Source organism: Dreissena polymorpha, chromosome 10 (assembly GCF_020536995.1).
Source record: "Dreissena polymorpha isolate Duluth1 chromosome 10, UMN_Dpol_1.0, whole genome shotgun sequence".
Classification (NCBI taxonomy): Eukaryota; Metazoa; Mollusca; class Bivalvia; order Myida; family Dreissenidae; genus Dreissena; species Dreissena polymorpha.
The window spans coordinates 87,800,607-87,822,052 of NC_068364.1; the positions used below are offsets into that span (position 1 = coordinate 87,800,607).

The 21,446-nt window shown below is 32.2% G+C and overlaps 1 protein-coding gene across 1 annotated transcript in view; it reads left to right on the plus strand.

Moving 5' to 3' along the window:
* Window positions 1–810: 810 nt before the first annotated feature.
* LOC127849311 (uncharacterized) overlaps window positions 811–21,446 on the plus strand; it is a 209,247-nt gene continuing 188,611 nt past the window's right edge. The window contains exons 1-3 of the mRNA XM_052382029.1: window positions 811–862; window positions 12,574–12,696; window positions 14,115–14,199. Of these exons, the coding sequence (XP_052237989.1) occupies window positions 811–862; window positions 12,574–12,696; window positions 14,115–14,199 (260 nt within the window). The remainder of the gene's footprint in view (window positions 863–12,573; window positions 12,697–14,114; window positions 14,200–21,446) is intronic.

Consider the following 21,446-nt stretch of genomic DNA (forward strand, 5'->3'; position numbering starts at 1 on the left):
TGCTTTCAATACATTCAAGACTTTTCACAAAAACATTAAATACGAAATTGAGAATGAATCGGAAAGCAAATGAACAAATCGGTCATTATTGTTTTAAACTTATGCTGTAGCAGTTTAACGTTACGACAAATAATGTATGCGTCAACGTTGAATCCGATATCAACATGTGATCTGTTACACTGTAAGTACCTGGAAAATAATAGTTAAACAATCAGAAACCCCATAAAATGAGATCATCTTAGAAAACGAATAAATTAAAGAATTCTTTAAACTGTTGCAGGTTTAAATAAACACAATATTTGTTGCTATCACAACTTGTTTAATTTGAATTCATGTATTACTTCAAGTTCGTTCGAAGTAATCCAAGTGACTCAACTTTTAACAGTGCAATAGGATTCGCCCCGCGATTTTTTGAACATCCACTCGTTTAAGCCAATAAAGAAAGAACTACCTGACGAAGGATCTTTGCTAAACTATGCCCTGATTTTACCAACCTGTAATTTTATAACTAATAAATGTCTTACTATAAAGCGGGTATTTTCCATCCGCAATTGAGCAACTGTGTTTTAAACAGCTGTTGTATACGAACGTTTGATTGGTTCAGTGAATTATTACCGTCCTGTCATTCAAAGTAGTCACTCCGCCAAAACAAAAATTCTGCAATCTAATGATTGTTAGACTATAGTTGTCACAACATTTACTTAATTAAGAGTCCTGGAAACGGCGTACGTGACTTTTGGTGGTTAGCGTTGGTATAAATTGACAATCAGCGTCATGCTTCTGTAGTGTTGGACCTGTGCGCAACTTACTATGAGTGGATTGACAGGATTCCGTGTGATGCTCTGGTTGTTGAAGTACTCGGGTAAACAAATTTGATATTTTTTAAAGACAATACGACGTCAAATACATCAATTTGTACTAAGATATAAATCACCACAATCAACAAAACGCAGTAACAATAATTTAAATACAAATGTCTTGGTTGTTATTTCACTAGCTTGATGTTTCAGACTAAGACACATACCTTTATATACTTTCAATACACGATTAATTTTTTAAGTGATTAGTGTTAGGTAAACATTTATTCGTGGCAATATTGACTAAATAAACACCATTCCATATTATTTGGTGAATAATAAACACAGAAAATTCGTAATACCGTTTTTCATTCATTGACATGTTCTTACACTGTTGAACTAACTTATTTAACATGTCCACGTTGGAATAAATATTTCAAAATAAAAAAAAACTGTCCATCGAGTCTATACTATAAACATTGTATTATTATAACAACGGCTAAAACGCACTGCCTCGCCATTCATCAAAATTAACAATTACGACTTCCTTGTATGACAATTGATCGGAACAGAACATATTGTTATTATTATTTGCAGCTTAAGCATACACATTCGTCGAAATAACAACATTTTGTATGCATCTTAAAAACACATATATAAATTTCGAGAGAATGTACTATGTACGAAAAGGCTTTTAATTTTTTAACACAATTAAGTGAATGTTAAAATCCTTTATCAATTGAGAAAACAAATATGCAGTTAGAAATTATATGTCACATTTAAACTGGGAATCTTTCATCAAGCTAATTTTTTCGACTTTTAATAACATTTCTGGTGTGTCCTTAAATACAATTTTAGCAATTATCTCATGATTGCAGTGAACACAAGACCTGATGCGAGTCTGTTTTACGTAGACGGTAGTATTTGTACAGATCTTATCTTGCTTTGACACCAGGTCAGACAAATGAATTCAGATAAATATCATTTTCTGAAAAGCATCACTATTGAAAACAATCGTGAGTTCACACATAAAATATTTAAATTGTGGGTATGCTGTAATATTTATTAATGTTCCTATCATCACAAATAACTTATATTACACATTTCGTTTAAAAAATATGTGTTTCAATTACAAATGATGTTATTACATCATTTTCATGAATAAAAATAACCTGCTTATAATTATGACAAATTATGTAATTCATAAACATTCTAAAACAAAATGCATTGTGTCCAATTTAAAAAAGACTCATATAAACTAGATTTGCCTCTTATTTCCATAATTAAGTTTTCCGAAAAAGGTGATAACTGATGGTTTTCACAGTTTCCAAGAAATTGCAATCAATATACATGTGTGATGCGTTTATTTAAAAACGGGTTTATTGCAAAACGGGTCGTATACAAATGTGACATTGCAATAATGCACTGCAACACGGGTTTTTACAATAAAAAAATGCATACCTGCGTTTTCTTAATGTAAGTCCGAAATTGGTTAAACTAATTATATATATATATATATATATATATATATATATATATATATATATATATATATATATATATATATATATATATATATATATATATATATATATTGTGTATGTTAAAATCATTCTTTATATAGATTGTGTATTGTTCTATCACATTGACTCATCAAATTAATCATGTTCAATGCTTTTTAAGTTTGCCGTCGAAACTAACTTTTTTGTCATATAAAATAAAAAAAATCCATCAACACGACATTTGAAATTTTCATTTCAGCTTTTCAAATCAATTTAAATCAATAAGTACACGACATATGATTTTATAAAGAGTGTATTACAAACGGGTTGTTTTAAATATATCAATTTTAATAAGAAACTGCAATCCGTTTCGCAATACAATTATTTCATTTCGAGGTTTTCTTCACAAAACTAACACAATTGGTGAAAATAACAACTACATACATTCTGAGTTGTTGTATCACATTTACAGAGGAAATTGATGTCTTTTTTGTAGTCGAATCTTACGCATCTGTCTTATTTTGAAAAATAATCTTTACACACGACGTTTGAGATAATTGTGTATAGTGTCAAATCATTTGCAATCCATTTTTACATATGTGACGAGTTTATTGCAAAGGGGGTTGATTTAAAAATATAAAATTGCAATATTGACACGGCAACTCGTTATATATGATCATACTTATATTTCCGGGTTTCTTCACTTAAAAATGAAACTGGTTGGAATTACTCTCAATACACATTTTTAGTTTTGTTATTACATTTACTATTGAATCTAACACATCTGTCTTATTTTGAACTAGAAAATCCCTATACGTGAATGTTTTTACTTTCTTTTCTAAGTGTTCAATCAATAAGAATCAATTAGTACACGTGTTCGGAGTTTATTGCAAAACGGCTTGTTCTAAAAAATGTAATATGACAATAAAACACTGCAGCCCGTTAAGCAAGACAAAAATTGCATTTTTTGGTATTCCCCACCTTAGTCTGAAATTAATTGAAATCGTTTTCTGCATTCTTTATTCTTCTGTCACATTTACTCATGACAATGACCACTTCTAATGTATGTTGAATTTTGTTTGAAACGTACATTAATGTCTTATTAAAACAAAGTCCATAAACACGTCATTTGAAACTTTTCACTGTGTCAAATCAATCCGAATCAATAAGTATATGTGTGATGATTTTATTGCAAAACGGGTCTATTTCAAAACGCTTTTAATAAAAAATTTACATTGCAATAAGACGCTTAAAAACATTTTTCAATTCAATAATTTAACTTATTGGCTATTTTTACTTACGTAAGAAATTAGTTGAAATCACTCTTGGTACACATTCTGTGTTGTTTTATCATATTGAATATCGAAATTCATCATCTTCGATGCCTTTAATTTTTTTGTCGCAACTTGCAGTTATGTATCCTTTTTGAAATATTATCGTTTAGATGTGTAACTTCCTCTTTTACGTTTCCAACTCATTTAAATAACTTAATACATGTATGATTTGATTGCAAAAAGGGTTAATACCAAAACGTTTTTATTTAAATGTCACATTGCAATTAGACACTCCGGCCCGTTTTGCAATAAAATTAATGAGCAACGGGTTTATTTCCAAACGGGCATACTTCATTACCTTTAATCAAATCTCGTGACAACATGTATTTCATCTCGAAAAACAAGATAACAAAGGTCTTGCAAAACTTAATATGTCAGCGTCAAATTTTAATCAAACGCGTGCAATTTCCTATTTTGATAAAGCATTATAGACATTTTCCGAATCTTTTTTCACACGTTATTGAACGCATCCAAGAATATTGTTTCAGGATGCACTTTTTAACTACTTTCCGTGAAGAAAATCATAAAATTAAGTAAACTTGAGCAGAAAAGGTTCTTCAAAACCAGGCTATAACATTACTACACTTAAATCAGTATATAATATATTGTTTCCAAATATATACTATTCTTAAATTTCTGACTAGAGTGTTGTTCTTCTTCAAAGAATATTAAACGTTTAAGTTACAAAATAATTTTTGGAAGATACTTGTTTAAGAATAATTACTTATTAAATAAAAGTTCTTTTGATATTTACACCGAAAGTTGAGTTTAGAATGGTCGCGAATACTTATATTTTTGCAATCACTTGTTATCAAACGCGTGTAATTAACAACTTGTATAAATAATGATGTATGCACAATGTTTACATAACATTATGTTTCAATTAATTTTAGTTATTCAAATAAATATAGTGAATACAATGGAATGAAGTAATGATGATTGCGAACTCAGTGTTAAATTTACGAATGTAATCAAAACCTTATGCCACAATTAAGATTGGGCATGAAACAGATTGATCGGGTTTGGATAAAACTAACAACTGTGTTTACGCCGTATAAATCAATGGCACATATGTTATGCACCTGACTTTGCTGAACCAAGAGGTGTGTCTGCGAAAATGGCCATATGTGATAACCGCATTATTGAACTAATATTGCATATTGTACGAATTAATTAATTAATGTAATGTTTTTTCAATACAAAATCTCTACCAATTTCGGATGATGAATGAATATAACATTAATTTCACCGTGCAATTTATTCTGCATAAACACTCATATGATATTCTATATTTGAAAAACATAATATTCTTGACATTAATTTGTATGTAAGAAATTCATTGAAAGTCGTTGTACAAATCTTCCTTATCCTTTCCTTCTTACTGTCATTATTAAACGTTAAAAGGGTGTGCATAGCACCTTTTAATAATAAGTCTTTAGAACATATAGTCTTCAAACATATACAAACTCGTGTCGTAAATAATAGCATTTATTTAAACACATTAAATAGGTTCCTTTCGGAGATTGCAAACATGATTTTGCAGAAACGAATCGCAAATTAAACACCATTATAAAAAACCTTTTATAATATAGATGGTGCCGTGACCTTCACAGGACCAACGGGAGTAGCGGCACCGGCGGGAGATAAAGCAGTAACAGTAAGCGTGGTGAAAACGAGTATGGACACAGCCATACTTTTTACTGTGACGGCAACGACTGATCATGTAAACAAGACTGTTGCATTTGCATTTGCTACTGATGGGAACCCAGACGATATTGCTAGTTCTACAATCACTGGCGGAGTTGTTAAACTGGCAGCCTCTAAAACCTAGACAAGGCAAAGAAATCCTCATACACGTTAAAAATACCGTAAGTGACAATCAGCTATTTGTATATAAGTCTCTAGCACGCATGTCTGACGTGTGTATCATTCATGACGAACAAGCATTCAGTGTATATCATTGTAAACAACGTTAAATATTGCAATAAATCGAATGTCATTACGTATATTATTGTAATTGCCTTTGGGTTTTTGCAACATTTAACGTAATCTCATTTTAGTTATTTTATTTCTTGTCGTCAAACTAGTTACATACATACATATTAAGTTAGGGTCACGCCTTAAATTGTTTTCGCCTTAGGCATCAACGAAAAATGTTAAATGATTTCATCAAACAACTACACTAAAATAGATATATAAAGGCAATTAACAGTTGTTAAGCGATTTGGATAACCGCCGTTATTGGGTGTTCTATTTTTCTGCAATACTATCAAAATCTGATTTTATTTCAATTTAATAGCGGCGCCGATAGTGCGCCGACTACTGCAACTTTAACAGTCACCCTGACTGTGACAAACAAACTGGAATTTGCAAAGACAAGCTACGCAGTTTGTGTAGCTGAAGGCACTGTTGCATATATACATATTTCACCCAATCTCACAGTTTGAAGATGTCGAATCTTTCTCCTTGCAGTATCTATCTTTAAAAAATATGTATTTCTATGTAGAGGCATGCTGAATTCCTACTGGACTTACTAATAACTTGTGTTTTTTAAGAGAATACCTTTATATTAAAAAGCGTCCATCCTTTAAGGCTTTTATAATTCCGTAGACGTCGGCACATATTTACGGAATGTTCAAAAGACTTCCGCATTCATTGAAAAAAATCGTATTACCGGCATCACACATATTTGAGTACAGCAGAGAATAATAGGCAATATAACAAGCCTTAGATTTTGATTACTTCAAATATTTATTCAATATGTAATTCAAACGTTTCTATAGTATGCTTTTACCTGCAAAACAAGTCGATTTATTTTACAGATTCAGCTTCTTTGCTAAAAACAGCGTACGTTGATGTAAGGTATACCGAGAAAGAATAAAAGTTAGTATTGTAGTCAAATGCTTTATCATTATATCAACAAGGACTGTGATTGGGACCTACACACCAGCTGATGCTGCAGCAACAGACACTGTAGCCTACACTCATGGTGAAAAATGTTCTTTTGAAACCAAATTTTATATAAGTGTTTAAAATAAAAAAATAGCCACACTAACGGTAAGAAATTTTCTTTCAAAACCCACATTTATATAAGAGTTTAAATATAAAATTAGCTCTAAAGATTTAGAGGCAAACGATGGATTTAACGCAACATTCAATTATGCAACTTATGATTGAACGAGTCAAAACATATCTAAACATAAACGTGTATTAAAAGCGTATCACTTAATACAAAGTTTATGGGCAGAAATATAGAGAAATAGAAAGCAAGAACGTAAAACGGAGAATTTTACTTTTTTGTGTAAATACACAGCATTTATTCTAAAATGTATTGTGTAAATTGGCCTGTTATTGTTTTGGTCTCCGTTTATGACATCAAACTTGTCAGACAAGTTTGGTGGGGATTTATTGTTTATGTCGCCCGCCCAACCGCTGCTCCGCCCGCTCGTCCGCCCATCCGCTCGCCCGAACATCTTCCAAGTACGTTTTCATAATAAGTCACGTCAAGAAACGGGCGTATACACATTGTGAAAAACATTATGGTAAATCATGGAGCAAAACAGTTACATTAATATTATTATTTTAAATAATTTTAACCTAGCTCCTAATACTGACCTAACTGTTGACGTTTCAACTGGCGCACTTAAAGTTGCGACGGGCAAGACACTGACAAGCGCTACAACTGGCGGATACACAACAACGATCACTGCAACCGCTACTGGAACCGGTGCATCGGCCCCCAGTTCAACTGAAGTGAAGGTCACGGTCGGAGAATGTAGCGGAGCTGGACAAATCCAATTCATTGCTATTATAATGCTGATCCCACTGCTGATCACACGTATGTTTTAGTTTCTCAACGAATATACATTAAAACCATGGACTAGTCGACTTGCATTTAGTACATTAAGAAGGATACAATATTATAATTCAAAATTGTGTTAAGGAGGTTTATATTGTCAAATAATAATGGTGATTTACCTGTATATTGTAAAAACATAGATTCATTAATTGTTTAAATAGTTATTACATGAACAATATACTCTTTCATAAAAAGTATTTTACATCAAAAATGCAAATAAGAAGCTTAAATGCAATAAGATATTGAATATGTAAAAGTGTCTATTTTGATAAGATGTATGCATTGGCGTTGAAGAATATATTGTTGATAGTGTTGTGTAACAAATCTGTATATTAATGATATTGTCCCTCTATGAAATACCTTTGGGTATTTGGGATAATTGAACTTGTGTGTAAATAAGTTTTGGGGGTTTTATTTTGAATTTATTTTCAATGGGTTGTCATTTACTATATTTCTTTTATTTCTCTCTTGGATTGCTCATGCATTTGTGTACGCTGACATTTACTTTGGTATATGTAAAGAATTACCGCTTGCGCTGAAATATCATAACTACAACAACAATTTGCGAAATTGAAACAATGCTTTGCAATTTTGACAATTTATCAAAACGTGAAAAGGTCCTAATATTTGAACATTTAAATTGTAAAACGGTAGTCGATCATATCACGAATCTCCACTCCGCAGTTTATGAAATTTCAAGCAGAGTTTTCACATTTTGGAAGTGTTTGGTGTTTAACCCAATACTTGAATAATAAATTAATAATTAACTTTAACTAAAAAACACCGTTCATCATGCAACAAAGAAAACAATTATATACTTTAGAAAACCGCTTTTTCGAAGTCGTTGAAATCGTCAACAATATTCATCAATCCACCCAAAACCCAAACACCAACCCACCGAACCAACTACCAACCAAGTCATCCAAAAACATACCAACCAACCCGCCCATCATCCACCCAATTCTACCATTCACCAATCTAACCATCCAAAAAACATCCACCCATAAACATATTAAGTTGCAAATACTAGTTCACTAAGACGTTAAAATTGTTAGAAATAATTCCTATTACGTGTCGGTCACGCACAACACTTGTTGCATATGTGTTTACATGAACATCCTACAATTTATTTTTTGTATGTGCACTGTTTTCAGTAAGAAAAATAACCCATAAAGTCCCCTTGTCTATAGTGGATGCAGTAGCGTGTATCCCCGTACACATCTTCGATGTTGTTATATTTTCAGCTTTCAGTGGCTGGTAGCGGTTATGTTATTTTTATTATTTTCAGAAGTACTGTTTAGGCAATTGGTCACTTGCCTTAAATGAAAGACCAACTAATTGTATATAATAAGAATTCAATACTGCTCCAGCAGCTTGAGTTTCACTTCTTTATATTGAATTGCACAACAGCAGTTTGATGTGTGCTGCGTGGATGCAGTAGCGTGTATCCCCGTTCACATCTTCGATGTTGTTATATTCTCAGCCTTCAGAGGCTGGTAGCGGTATTGCTATTTATATTATTTTCAGAAGTACTGTTTAGGCAATTGGTCACTTGCCTTAAATAAAGGACCAACTAATTGTATATAATAAAAATTCAATACTGCTCCAGCAGCTGGAGTTTCACTTCTTTATATTATACAAAACGATACTAAATTGCAATCCGCTGCTCCCAATGGTGCGTCGTCTGGGTCTTATCAGGCACTTGATACAAGTAAGGATGATTTCGCCCGATCCTACTCCCTTGCCCAACACTATTTGGCAATAGTCCCTCGATAATATTGTTAGCAATACAGCTGCGGCGAACAAAGGACATGATATAAACATGTTTGTTTATAATGCACACATGTTTTTAAAAATGAATAAATGTTTGTTAAAATGTATATTAAAATCTATATGATGTTAGATATTTTGTAATCTTTCATTATTGCATTACCTTTGGCACTCGAAATTTACTAAGTTATAGAGCTTTAGTTGTTTTTAAAATCAAGGTCTCATTTTTACTTAACATGTGCATACATTACGGACTAGGAAATGTATCCAGGCAAATAACTGCAAGCAAAGTGTATTCAAAATGACGAATTCATAGAGTTGTCTTTCATCAAAAAATTATGTGCATTAAAAAAGCGTATTTCACTTAAAAGTAAAAATCTTATTACACTTGATCCATATTTGTGAATTTTCTATTGCATTGCACACGCTTGTTATGCCACCATTACAGGTATCATTTTCAGAATAAATATAACACTAGTTAAAGTAACATTACTACTCAAAATCAAAGAACAGTTCATTGAATTGTTCGTAAAAAAATAAACTTAACCAATTAAAAATCAGTGTTCTTTATGGCAATTGCCGAAATTTCAACGCCAGATGTGGACTGGTAAAATAGATGTGTGTAGATGCAAAATGCTCGTTTTCATTATTGTTTTGCATATTTATTCATACGACACATGGACACTAAAATGGTGTTCGTGTGTCGTATGAATAGATATATTCGCGGGAATTAATTGTGGCTACAAATAAATAAACACGAGTATTTTGTATCTACAAAAATCTATGTTATCATATCACATCTAGCTTTGAAATTTTGGATATTGCTATAAGGAACACTGATTGTTAAGGTGTTAACTTTATTTTACGAAATACTTAACGAAATTTTCGTTGATTTTGAGCGTTATAGTGACTTTAAAGGGAGACAACTCATTTAAGAGTTTATATGTAGTGCCAGCTCAGTTAATTTTCGGTCAGTTTAATCGTCCTTTATCAAACACATTTGTAAATAATCATTGCTATTTAATCAGTTCTTTTAAATTATAAGATTGATCACAACGTCGACAAGGGCGATGCAATTTTTAAACACAGATTCTCTTGACTGGAAAGTACATAAGAGTGATATAATATTAAATGGCACAGACGGTTTTCAGAAGCTTGATAGTAAATGCATTTAGTCTCTAACATTTTGTACAATATTTCAACACCACTTTATAGAAGCCCTTTTAAAATGTATTACGGAAGAACTTCGCGGTCAGACGATTGAAGGGCGTCCAGGAAAATGATTTCATGTAAATACTTAAAAAATTAAATCGGATTATCATGGGCTTTGACAATAAAGTTAATTTGCATATCTCGGCCATTTCAAATAAACAACGTAACCGATTAAGGCAGTTTTGTAAAACAAATAGCAACATTGCCATTGTCCTCTGCCCAGCCTCTATAAGTTTACATCGGCTGATCATAAAACTTGGCGATTTGACCGTGGGCTTATAATTTCCACCAAATGAGATAAAAATCAAGATTGCATGAAACACTTGTGAAGAATGATCTTTGAATTATATATGTTTCCAAAATTTTAGTGTCTGCTTCTTATGTGTGGTTTACTGCTATTCGTATATGTTTCTATTAATTTTTTTGCTGAAACATTGAATACAGCAAGCATGCATGGAACTTGAGACGGAAATTTTTGGGCTTGACAGGTCACTCTGACTAAAAAGTAAACATGGTTTCTCCCAAATAACTTTAGTTTTACTGGACGTATTGATTTCAATGTTTGTGTTTAGGAAGCTTACGAGGAGGTCTAAATTGGAATTGCATTGGTAGCATTTTGTGTTCGTAGCTTAGCTGCCAATATAGCCTTTAATTGTGCATGTATTATTCTAATTAAATCAGATTGATATCTTATGCATTAAAGATCTGCTTTCATAGCATTGTGATGTTTCATTTTGTATTCATGCTTGAGTCATCATCTGTTAAACAAATGTATACATCATTTGCAGATAATTGTAACCCATACATTTAAACTGGCGTATTTTGTGACACTTTTTAAACTAAATACATTTTATAATGAACATTTTTTACCATAATCGCTTTTGCACGATGAATTTATTGGCGTTTCAGTTTGAAAACAAACAAACTAACTTGTCTTAACCTCCCAGGTGTAACCGTGAGACGTTTTATTTTAAACGGATGTAAACATTACAGTATAGAAATTAAACTTAATCATTTTAAATTTTAAAATTTCTTGATCACCACCATCATAATTACTCCTTTTAATATGAAATATTTCCTTGTGCATTTAGAAACTCTTATTGACTCTATGCTTATGTGTTCCATGTCCAATGTTTCTTTCGTGCTTGAATTTCATAACATGATATCACTCTCCATATGAACAGTTCGCGCATTACGCGCTATACATTTCAATTTCCTGCACTTGATATATTTCTTTACTTGTGATTTATGTTGTTTAAAGAAACAGCACAACCACGGTTCTTCGAAAGCAGTTACTGAAGTAGTTAAGTAGATAATAAATCGCTATCATTGAGCACTTAGCAAGCACAACAGAGTCGGTTCGTGACGGAATATCTATACTTTGCAAATATATATCACTAACAATTTAACGATTAAACAGAATCCAAGTGTTTGTAATGAATACATTAATTGCATAAAACACGAATTACTTCTTCAGAGCCGCATATAAATTGAAATAACGATTTTTTTAACAAGCTGTTACAAATACAATCTTTCACTACACTCCAGGACACAAGTACTCTAGTCGTTCAGCTTGGCATTTAGAAATGTGCGCCTAGCTCCTGAAGAGAATCACAAAGTAAGTCATGCTTAATTAAAATCAATCTCCATATGCGAATCATATATTTCGCATTTTACAAGCAAGTATGCGTGATCTTTCGTTGATGAGAAACTAGATACACTACAGATTCAGAAGAGAAAGAACTAAAATGTAAACAAATGTTGAGGCTTTTGACGATTGCTAATACTTAAAGTATTGCCCATAATCAAAAACATTAACTGTTTTCCCATTATTCTATACAGATTTGTTCATAAAACATATAAACATGATGTTGAATTTTGCAAAACATACGGGTATACGTGGATGTATTGGGATAAAAGAAAGCATTATAATGTGTTTAGAAGTAAACATTTTTGATTTAAAAGATGTATATGAAGGAGTTGAAGACAAAGAGAAAATTTGATGATTAGAAAGTATAAGAAGAAGACAAAGAGAAGAAGACAAAATGAAAAATAAGAAGAAGAAGTGGATGAAGAAGAAGAGGAAGAAAAATAATTAGATGAAGAAGAAGAAAATGAGGACGATGACGACAACGAAGAAGAAGAAGAAGTAGAAGAAGATGATGAGGAGGAGGAGTTGAAGGATGAGGATGAAGAGGAGGACGAAGAGGATCACGAGATATGTCAATAAGACAGTTTGCTTTTGAAAACCATATATTCATCGTTTTTCATCGTTCATTCTCATTTCTGTCTGCCAAACAGATGCAAATGACAATTCACATGATGATGATAGTTGTGTTTATTCGAATGTAATACATTATGATAACAATTATAATAATGATGATGAACATGATTAAGATAAAGATAAAGATAATGATGATGATTTTTTTTACTTTTAAGTATGCTTTGAAAACGTATGTTAATCGGTTTCTTGATGAAAAAGACTGTTCAGTGCGTGGAATATATTTGTTTGCAAATTTAAGTAATACAATCATATTTTCTCTTTTTAGATATTTCGTTTTAAATAAAATAAGTATTCTGCGAAATTATTAACGACTCATTTACAGTTTGTTATGTGCCCCTGAACTACTGAAAAGTATAACGGTACACTATTGTGTGCCTCTTTACATGTTGTTGGATGCCTCAAAGCAGGAAGTAACGACCTCAGGAACCCAGAGACAGATGTAGATACTAATCGTTAAGTGTTCGCTGTGTATGTGATTCGTCGTATACCATGTACAGATATGGGACACATTTTTACGTTTATAAAGTTGCCTGTTGTCATGTCGGAATAAAAATTACATTCTCCAAATATTTTACAACGGATGAACTTTCGTGAAATATATAGCCATTAGTTTGGGGGTCAAGAAATATAATCGGAGTCCCGTAAAACAAAAAATAACCCTCCAATCGACTTGTTCGCAGAGGTTTGTTTATGTATTACATGCATAACGCATAACATGTGTGCTTTATGCGACATAATATTTTCGGTTACACATTGGTAAGTTTGAGATTGTATGCTTTCTTGTCAGAGACATGTAATGTTTGCGTTACTGTCGTATAACTATCACAATAACATTTGTTACGCTGTTCATCGACGTGGATATACAGGGTCAATATATATACATTCTCAGTCATTGTATTTCAGTGTGTTTTTCTTATACGATTCAATTATTGTCAAAGATCGTGCATAACATGTGTCCTGCGGTTACCTGAAAGGCTTAACCTATTTTCGTCGATGAATTTTATATTTGATTTTCATATATGAAACACTCGATAAGCGTGTTAACTTTTATTTTCAAACGTCATGGGTGGATAAAATGAATAAAAGCATCAATTTAGGAGAATCGCATTGCATAAGGACGTCCATTAGGCAGTGCCTGAGTTATATCCCATGCCCCAAATTGTTTATACTACGCTATATGTTAACGGTTTAAATAAATAACTTCAGAAGCGTTTAAGGTACTAAATTAAAGCTTTTATATTTCTGTAAATGTACCTGTATAAAGTATTTTTCTGCATCATAGTTGTCAAGAATGGTGTACTGAAAACGTTGAGTCAGTACTTTCCGGCTGTAATATTGTAGTTATTCTTTTTCTAGCCCTTAACACCAAAAGCGATGTCACTTTCACTGCTGCCGGTGTGCTTAAGCTAGCCAATGGAAAACGCTGGCTCAGAAAACCACTGTGAAATACTCGGTCGTGCTTGCAGCGACGGTGTCCGGAGTAGTCGCTGACCATGGGTCTACCACAGTCTCAATCACAGTGGGCACATGCGGATGCTCTGCCGTGGCGGCGACATTGGGGCTCACTTTTCTTGCGATGGTCGTTTCCGTTTTCGCTTAAGATGGCGCTTTTTCTTTGAGGGGGGGACGCTTACAGTCGTTGAATGCTAGTGGTATTGTTATTTACGAACACTTAAAAAAGATATGGGTCACATATGTGTGTGTCTCTTACGTATAAGAACGTTATATTGTTATTTATATCAGGTGTGTTCAGACCTTCTTGTAAAGCAAATAGCGTAACATTAAAATAAAGAACATGTGTACGTGTATGGGTTATACACTGTTAATCATTTACCGTTTTTTATGACTTGGAAACGGGCAACAACTTTGGCTTTGTCGCGTTCATTTCCCTCGAAATGTACTCCTATGTTGCTGCGTTTTTATTATTTTCCTATGCATATTTATAATGATGTTGTATCATAAACACATGTGATACATTAATTCGGTAAGTGGTGCCAGTATGAATGTCTTCAGGGATGTGACATTCGGCGGCCTCTTACTGTCTAAACTTTGACTTACGTCATGCGCTTGGTTTGAAGTTGATGTTATATTGACAATAAAACTTATTATTGAAGTTACGAATTGTATTGCTTTCTTTATTTCAACTTTAAAAATCGCATTGATGGAGGTGTTTTGAAATAAATTTGTTCATAGTTCGTTTATATTATATTATCCAGTTTACTTCTTGATGCAATATTACTTATACATGTAATGATTGTTGGTTTCTTTGGAATGATCGGTGACAAACCACTGAAAGGTAGCCAACAGTCACAGCAATCTATCCCATAATAATATTCTTTTCTTTCTGAAATAAGGCAGTAAGGATATGGTCGAACACAATTGTGGATTATCGCGAATGAATATAAACACATTATTTCAGATATTCATACTATTAAATGTTGAAGAACTATATTATTATAAAATAAAAATGGTTATAATGATAAATGTTTGTTACTTGCAAATACGATTACCGGTAAACAAATACGCTTAATGATCACATTTGGTAAACAAACGGTTGATCAGACAACCATCTATATGATACTACAGTGACAGTTGGTTAACACACAATCTTTAAATGTTCATATCCAAAAAGTGCCAGAACTAGCTTTTAACAAGCTTACAAATCAACCACTGTACTAATCGAAGATTCTTTATCTGACCATCTCCATTTTTAATGAGGCTGTCATTAAGTAAAATACATTTGCTGTACTTGAATAAAGACAACCTTTGCTAAATTAGATGCAAATTTACCTCATTGTGTCCCTTTGGTTTAAGCATGCTTCATTGTCGATGTCGTCAGCGTTATGATGATTGTGATAATGATGATGATGATAAGGTTTGTATAACTAGCTCCTTAATAGTATTGAGAAGAATGGTAATCTATCCTCTTTCCCTGATGGTGCCTGGCATGGTTCTTATCAGGCACATGATTTCAGAAAGGATGCTATTAGTCCGACCATTGCGGCAACAGTCTCGCTATTATCTATGCGGCAATACAGTAGTTGTGGAAAAGGCGAGTTACATGATCAATTGGGTATTACATGCAAATATCGTGTTAAACTATGTTAAGATGTTTGTTGAAATCATGTATTAAAACTAGTTTTGACTTCATATATTAACACAAATATATTTAGTTTATCCTTGCCATGAGTAATCAACGTATGGAGCTTAAGCCAATCGTAACACTTCGTCCATCTCCGGATTCTCCGTAAAGAGTAGACTCGTACCTAACTACCAGCCATCTTGGCTTTGATACACCCAACGCGTGATCCGCCTGCGTTATAAGGCGATATACTACGCATAAAAATAGTGATGCAATACATAGAGGGTAAACGCATTATTACCATTCCAAATCATTTTCTTATTATTTTTTTATGCAAAAACAAGCAATTGAATTATATATAATTGCATAATAAATGAGGGCCGCCAATAAATGATAAGTTGAATTTTACGGCAAACGGTATATTGCATGTTGCATTGTTTACATTTCAGAGTTAAAATGGATTTCAAGTCTGATCTAGAATAAGCGACGAGCAAGCTGAAGATAGAGTTTAGTTTTAGCGAATACCAATTGAAAGCCCTAAAGAGTCTTTATGATTTGAAAGATACGATCGCAGTTCTTCTAACTGGCTCAGGAAAAAGCATTATTTTTCAGGTAGTAAGATGTTTTCGCGATCTTTACCACGATAGTCTATTGTGTTGCATGACAATAAGCAATTTGCTAATTCCACACCTAGCGACTATTCAAAAATATATCTGACTGTTTATTATTCATAGATTTCTGAGTAACTATGGACACATTCCTTGTTTAAAGAATGAAAAAAGTTGAATTTTCTGATTGCATTTTCCAGTTCATTCAAAAACCGTGTTATAAAATAAATTAAATATGGATTGCTGGAATTACGACAGAACAACATCAAATTTGTAATGTGTCTTGTTTTTACAGGGGTTCAGATTTCTGCAAAGCGTTCAACAGACTTGGAGACCCGACATATTTGTTTCCCAAAATACCTCACTTGGCACTTACAGCGACAGCAACACCAAATGCTATAGAAAACCTTATTGAAAGCCTCCAATTCAAGAACACGACAAAAGTATAAGCCAACCCTGACTGCCCTAATATTTTTTGGGGAAAAATAAGAAAGAATGCCAAATATTCACAAATATGAAAAGTATGATATGATAATGCCTGAAGAGCTGCCTGAATTAAAAGAGCAACATATTGAGTTTATAGTCACCATAAATTATGTTTTGTGATAATTTGGAATCTTTAGGCTATTGCTTTTAACTACTTTGCTAAGAACTAGGAAAACATGCATATTGTCCTGAATCCAGTACACAACCAGAAGATTGAATTGTAGCACAATTTCTCAAAAACTACAAGGACAGAATGAAAGCTCACATTATTTCTGAGCTTAGAAAGAAAAATCCAAAAGTTTTTTAAGTGCTGGAAACATTTGCATTAGTTATGGGTCTAAACGCGCCTTCGATTGCAAGAGTTATTCATATGCAACCACCTACAACACTTGAAAAGTACATGCAAGAAATCTGTAGAGCAGGTTGCAACGGTAAACCTGCAAGTGCCTTGACTGTGTTATTATAACAACGGTGACATTTTGAAAAACACGAAAGGAATGGACATTGAAATGTTCTCATACATTCAAAACAATTCATCATGCTTGCGCTTACATTTGGTTAATCATTTTGGCTACAGTAACAGCAGTGTCTTGTTTTCAGGGAACCAAAATAGTTGTTGTAGTAATTGTATGGCTGGTTAAATGACTGAGAGATGCCAATTAGAACCATTTTCACTCTGAACCATGAAAGAATTTATTCACAACTATGTTTAAAGTACTTGTTTGTTTTTATTCACTATTACATACATTATATAAACATGCAATTTAAAGTATATAATAAGAACAGGGACTATACAAACAGGTATGTATAGGTCCCTGCTAGAATTGGACAACATCTTTCAATCAAGAACATGCTATGTTTTATCCTTAAACATGATACAGTTGCTTGACCTTTCACATTTGATCAATCCAAAATTAATTAACTTGAAATTGAATAAGAAATACCAGATGTTTCCTGGTCATGTTTTGTGAAAATAGTCTAAAAAAGATGTATTTTAATGCGAAAGACAATGTCATGTTAAGTGGAGTATTTAAAAACTATAAAAATTTTGACGGATTTCACATTTTAATGTGTTTTTTTTTGCAATCAGGTCAATATCAAGGTGTTTATAGTGTATTCTTAATGTTTATGTTGGGTACTAATCAGTTCTGATTATGATGACTTCCTTAATGCATACATATGTGTTACACTATGTGTAGTCAAACTAATTTAGGTAAAAAGTGGACAATGTTATTCCATATAACAATAAACAGCTCTATGCAACTGGATTTGCTTGTTTTACTCATAAATGTAGCTCTATATTTTGACATTTTTCTGATAATATTTTTAATATATACTGGTATGTGCTTCTAGAATGATTAAATATAATATAAAAATTAACATCTCTTAAAGTAGAACAGTTTTATAGTGCTTTCTTTCTGTATTATTTAAGTTTTAATTACCATACTTTTTGGGCTTAAATGAACATAACCATCAAAGCGCAATGTATGTCTATATTGTTCCAATGAATCAATAAATGCAAACGGTAAATATAAATGTTACTTATTCACAATTATCACAGAAATCATTACTAACAAAAATATACACCGGTAATTGTGTGTAAGATTAAATACAGGACTTACATCATCAAGAAACTCATAAATGTTGAAATGATATTCACTTTGTGTTAAAAACTTCAATGATTAAAATTTCCAGTATCCGAGATCACTTAGATTTAAATGTTTCAACAGTACATACAAAATAAGTTTTTTTACAAAGGAACACATTTTAATGTTTATCCCATAAACTTAATTAATACCTTTAAATTTTGTGAGTACCTGGGCTGGTTTTCTTGAATCTTCTAACATAAATCTAAAACTAAATTTGACTTAGATGGACATTTTATATCAATTTACTGTGCCAAATTCAACAATTTATGCTCTCAAAATGAAAAATTTACTTCACTGCATAGAATATTATTTACAGTTGCACAAACAATGCCAGAATCATGTACATTGATATGAAAAGAATTGGTGATTTTCTTAGACAAAACTGTTAATTACATATTCAGAATGTATTATTGTAATATTCATTCGTTTTTTAGTACCAAAGCGCGTTTCTCTTACTTTATTACTTATATTTATTGCATATTTTATCATTTTGACTGCATTTATAAACTGTATCATTTTTTGAGTATTTACAAAATCAAACTTAACAATTAGTTTTGATGTAAAATCAGTTTTTATATGCAAGTGTCTATTTCACTTTCAAATTATAACAGCATATTATACATTATTGAAAAGATTATTCCAAGCTTGATGTCATATTCCAACTTTGCATTGTGTATTTAATTGAACATTGTATTGAACTGTATGGGAAGCTATATTGATTAAGTAGTGTATCTATCTATCTATCTATCTATATATACTGTCTAACTCCCCTTTCGGGTATTATCGACAGGTGTGTTGTATTATACAAAATGCATTATTTCTACCACAAGTATACCATATAAGGCCTATTGCTACTAATTAGGTACTGTATAAATTTTATTCACTATTATTTATATTAAATTCAAGTTTTTAAGGCTTCATCTCCATTCTTTAGATACTGATGGGAAGCAAACAGCATAAAACCAGAACAGACTGTGAGTTACTTGCAAGCTGTTTTGGTTTTATGTTGTTTTCACATAGCAATTTCCACTTTAGCTCTGAGTGAGAAAGGGTTAACATACTGATTTCCTAGTAAAGTGTAATTGTGATGATAAAAAATACACTAGAAGATTATTAATGCTGGAAAATGCTGAAAAAATACATTCTTTCTGTTAAAAGTGTGTCTTGTCTCTATTTTTAAGTGTATTGAACGCACACTAAATGCAGAAAAATACAATGCAATTACTGTTGCATGAAATGTGCATTAAATTCACTTTTTCTTTTAATTATATGCTTAAGTGAATTAAAATAAATCATCTTTAAATAACCTTTTATTCCCCCGCATCGAATGATCAGGGGGCATATTGTCTTTGGCCTGTCTGTCTGTTGTGTGTGTCTGTCGAAAACCTTAACCTTGGTCATAAATTTTGCAATATTGAAGATAGCAACTTGAAATTTGGCATGCATGTGTATCTCATGGAGCTGCAACTTTTGAGTGGTGAAAAGTCAAGGTCAATCTTCAAAGTCAAAGGTAAAATACACTTTATGATATCATTCGTATGAATCATGTGTTCTGCTTGAAAAAACAATCTGCCACTTCTGTTTTGTTGTATGAAAATTACCCATAAAATTCATTTGAAAGCTCAAGAGATAAACAAAAGCATGCTACACCCTACTCCTTTTAACATGACTTGATGGTAATTAGTTCCCAATTCTATATGGCCAAGGGCAAATTTGCAGATTTGACAAGGCTGAATTTGGGATCCAAGAGGCAGAGTCTTTCCCTATACTTGTATTTAATTTAATTTAAAATCTGATCAAAATTTTGCTCTTTGGCAAAATTTAGTTGGTCACAGTATTCAACTGAAGTTTTTTCACTTTGTAGTTATTATATTTTTATAATTTTAATATCAGATAACATCTCTCTTCAAAAGTTTAACATGATAATAGATTGCTTGGTGAATTCAGAAACAAGATCAATGCATCATAACATAAAATAATTAAAATATGTAAAAATGGCAGTTAAAAAAAAAAAAGATTATCTGCCTTAAATCTGAGATGATATGGTGATGTATTGGAATTTCTCTTAAAGATAATGTGTCCCGTAATTGTATAATTGTATAGTCACATCATGAGTGGTGTCATAATACAATTTAAAGCCTATAATTTACTAAAATTTACTATAATTAAGTGACAGAATAACTGATTTGGTTGTATGCACATGCAGATATATCATGTTTTGTGCTAAGGACAGTGGCAAACAAGAGCACCGCATAGCGGATGCCAATGCTCGGCTGCGGGTGAAGTTTTGAATAAATGAAAGCTTTTCAGAAGAATATTAGAGGTCACAGTGACCCTGACCTTTGTCCTAGTGACCCAAAAATGGGTGTGGCATGTAGAACTCATCAAGGTGCAGCTTCATATGAAGTTTCAATGTTGTAGGTGGAAGCACTGAGATTTTAGAGCCAATGTTAAGGTTTAAGCAAGCCGGACAACGAGCTGTACATACACAGTGTGTTAAGGCTTGATAAGCATTATACTTCAAATAAATTATATGTTTGCTATATTTTAAATTTAAGTTTAATGTATGAAATTTTCTATGGAGCATACTCTTATTTCTTATTATTGTTATTTAAAGTAATAAGAATATTACTTATATCTTTTGTTCTTTTCTTACATTTGTACAGATTCAGCATTAATAACACATTGTTTTTGTACTAGACTTGTGAGACCTATATTAAGTAAGAAATCCTGCTCAGTGCTGGAAAATCAAGAATCTGCTTTACCAACCAACATAATTATATATTTAAAGAAAAAGTGTGAATAAAGTAAAGTAAATAATAACTGTCAAACATGATTGTGTTACCTTGCCACTTACCTATAT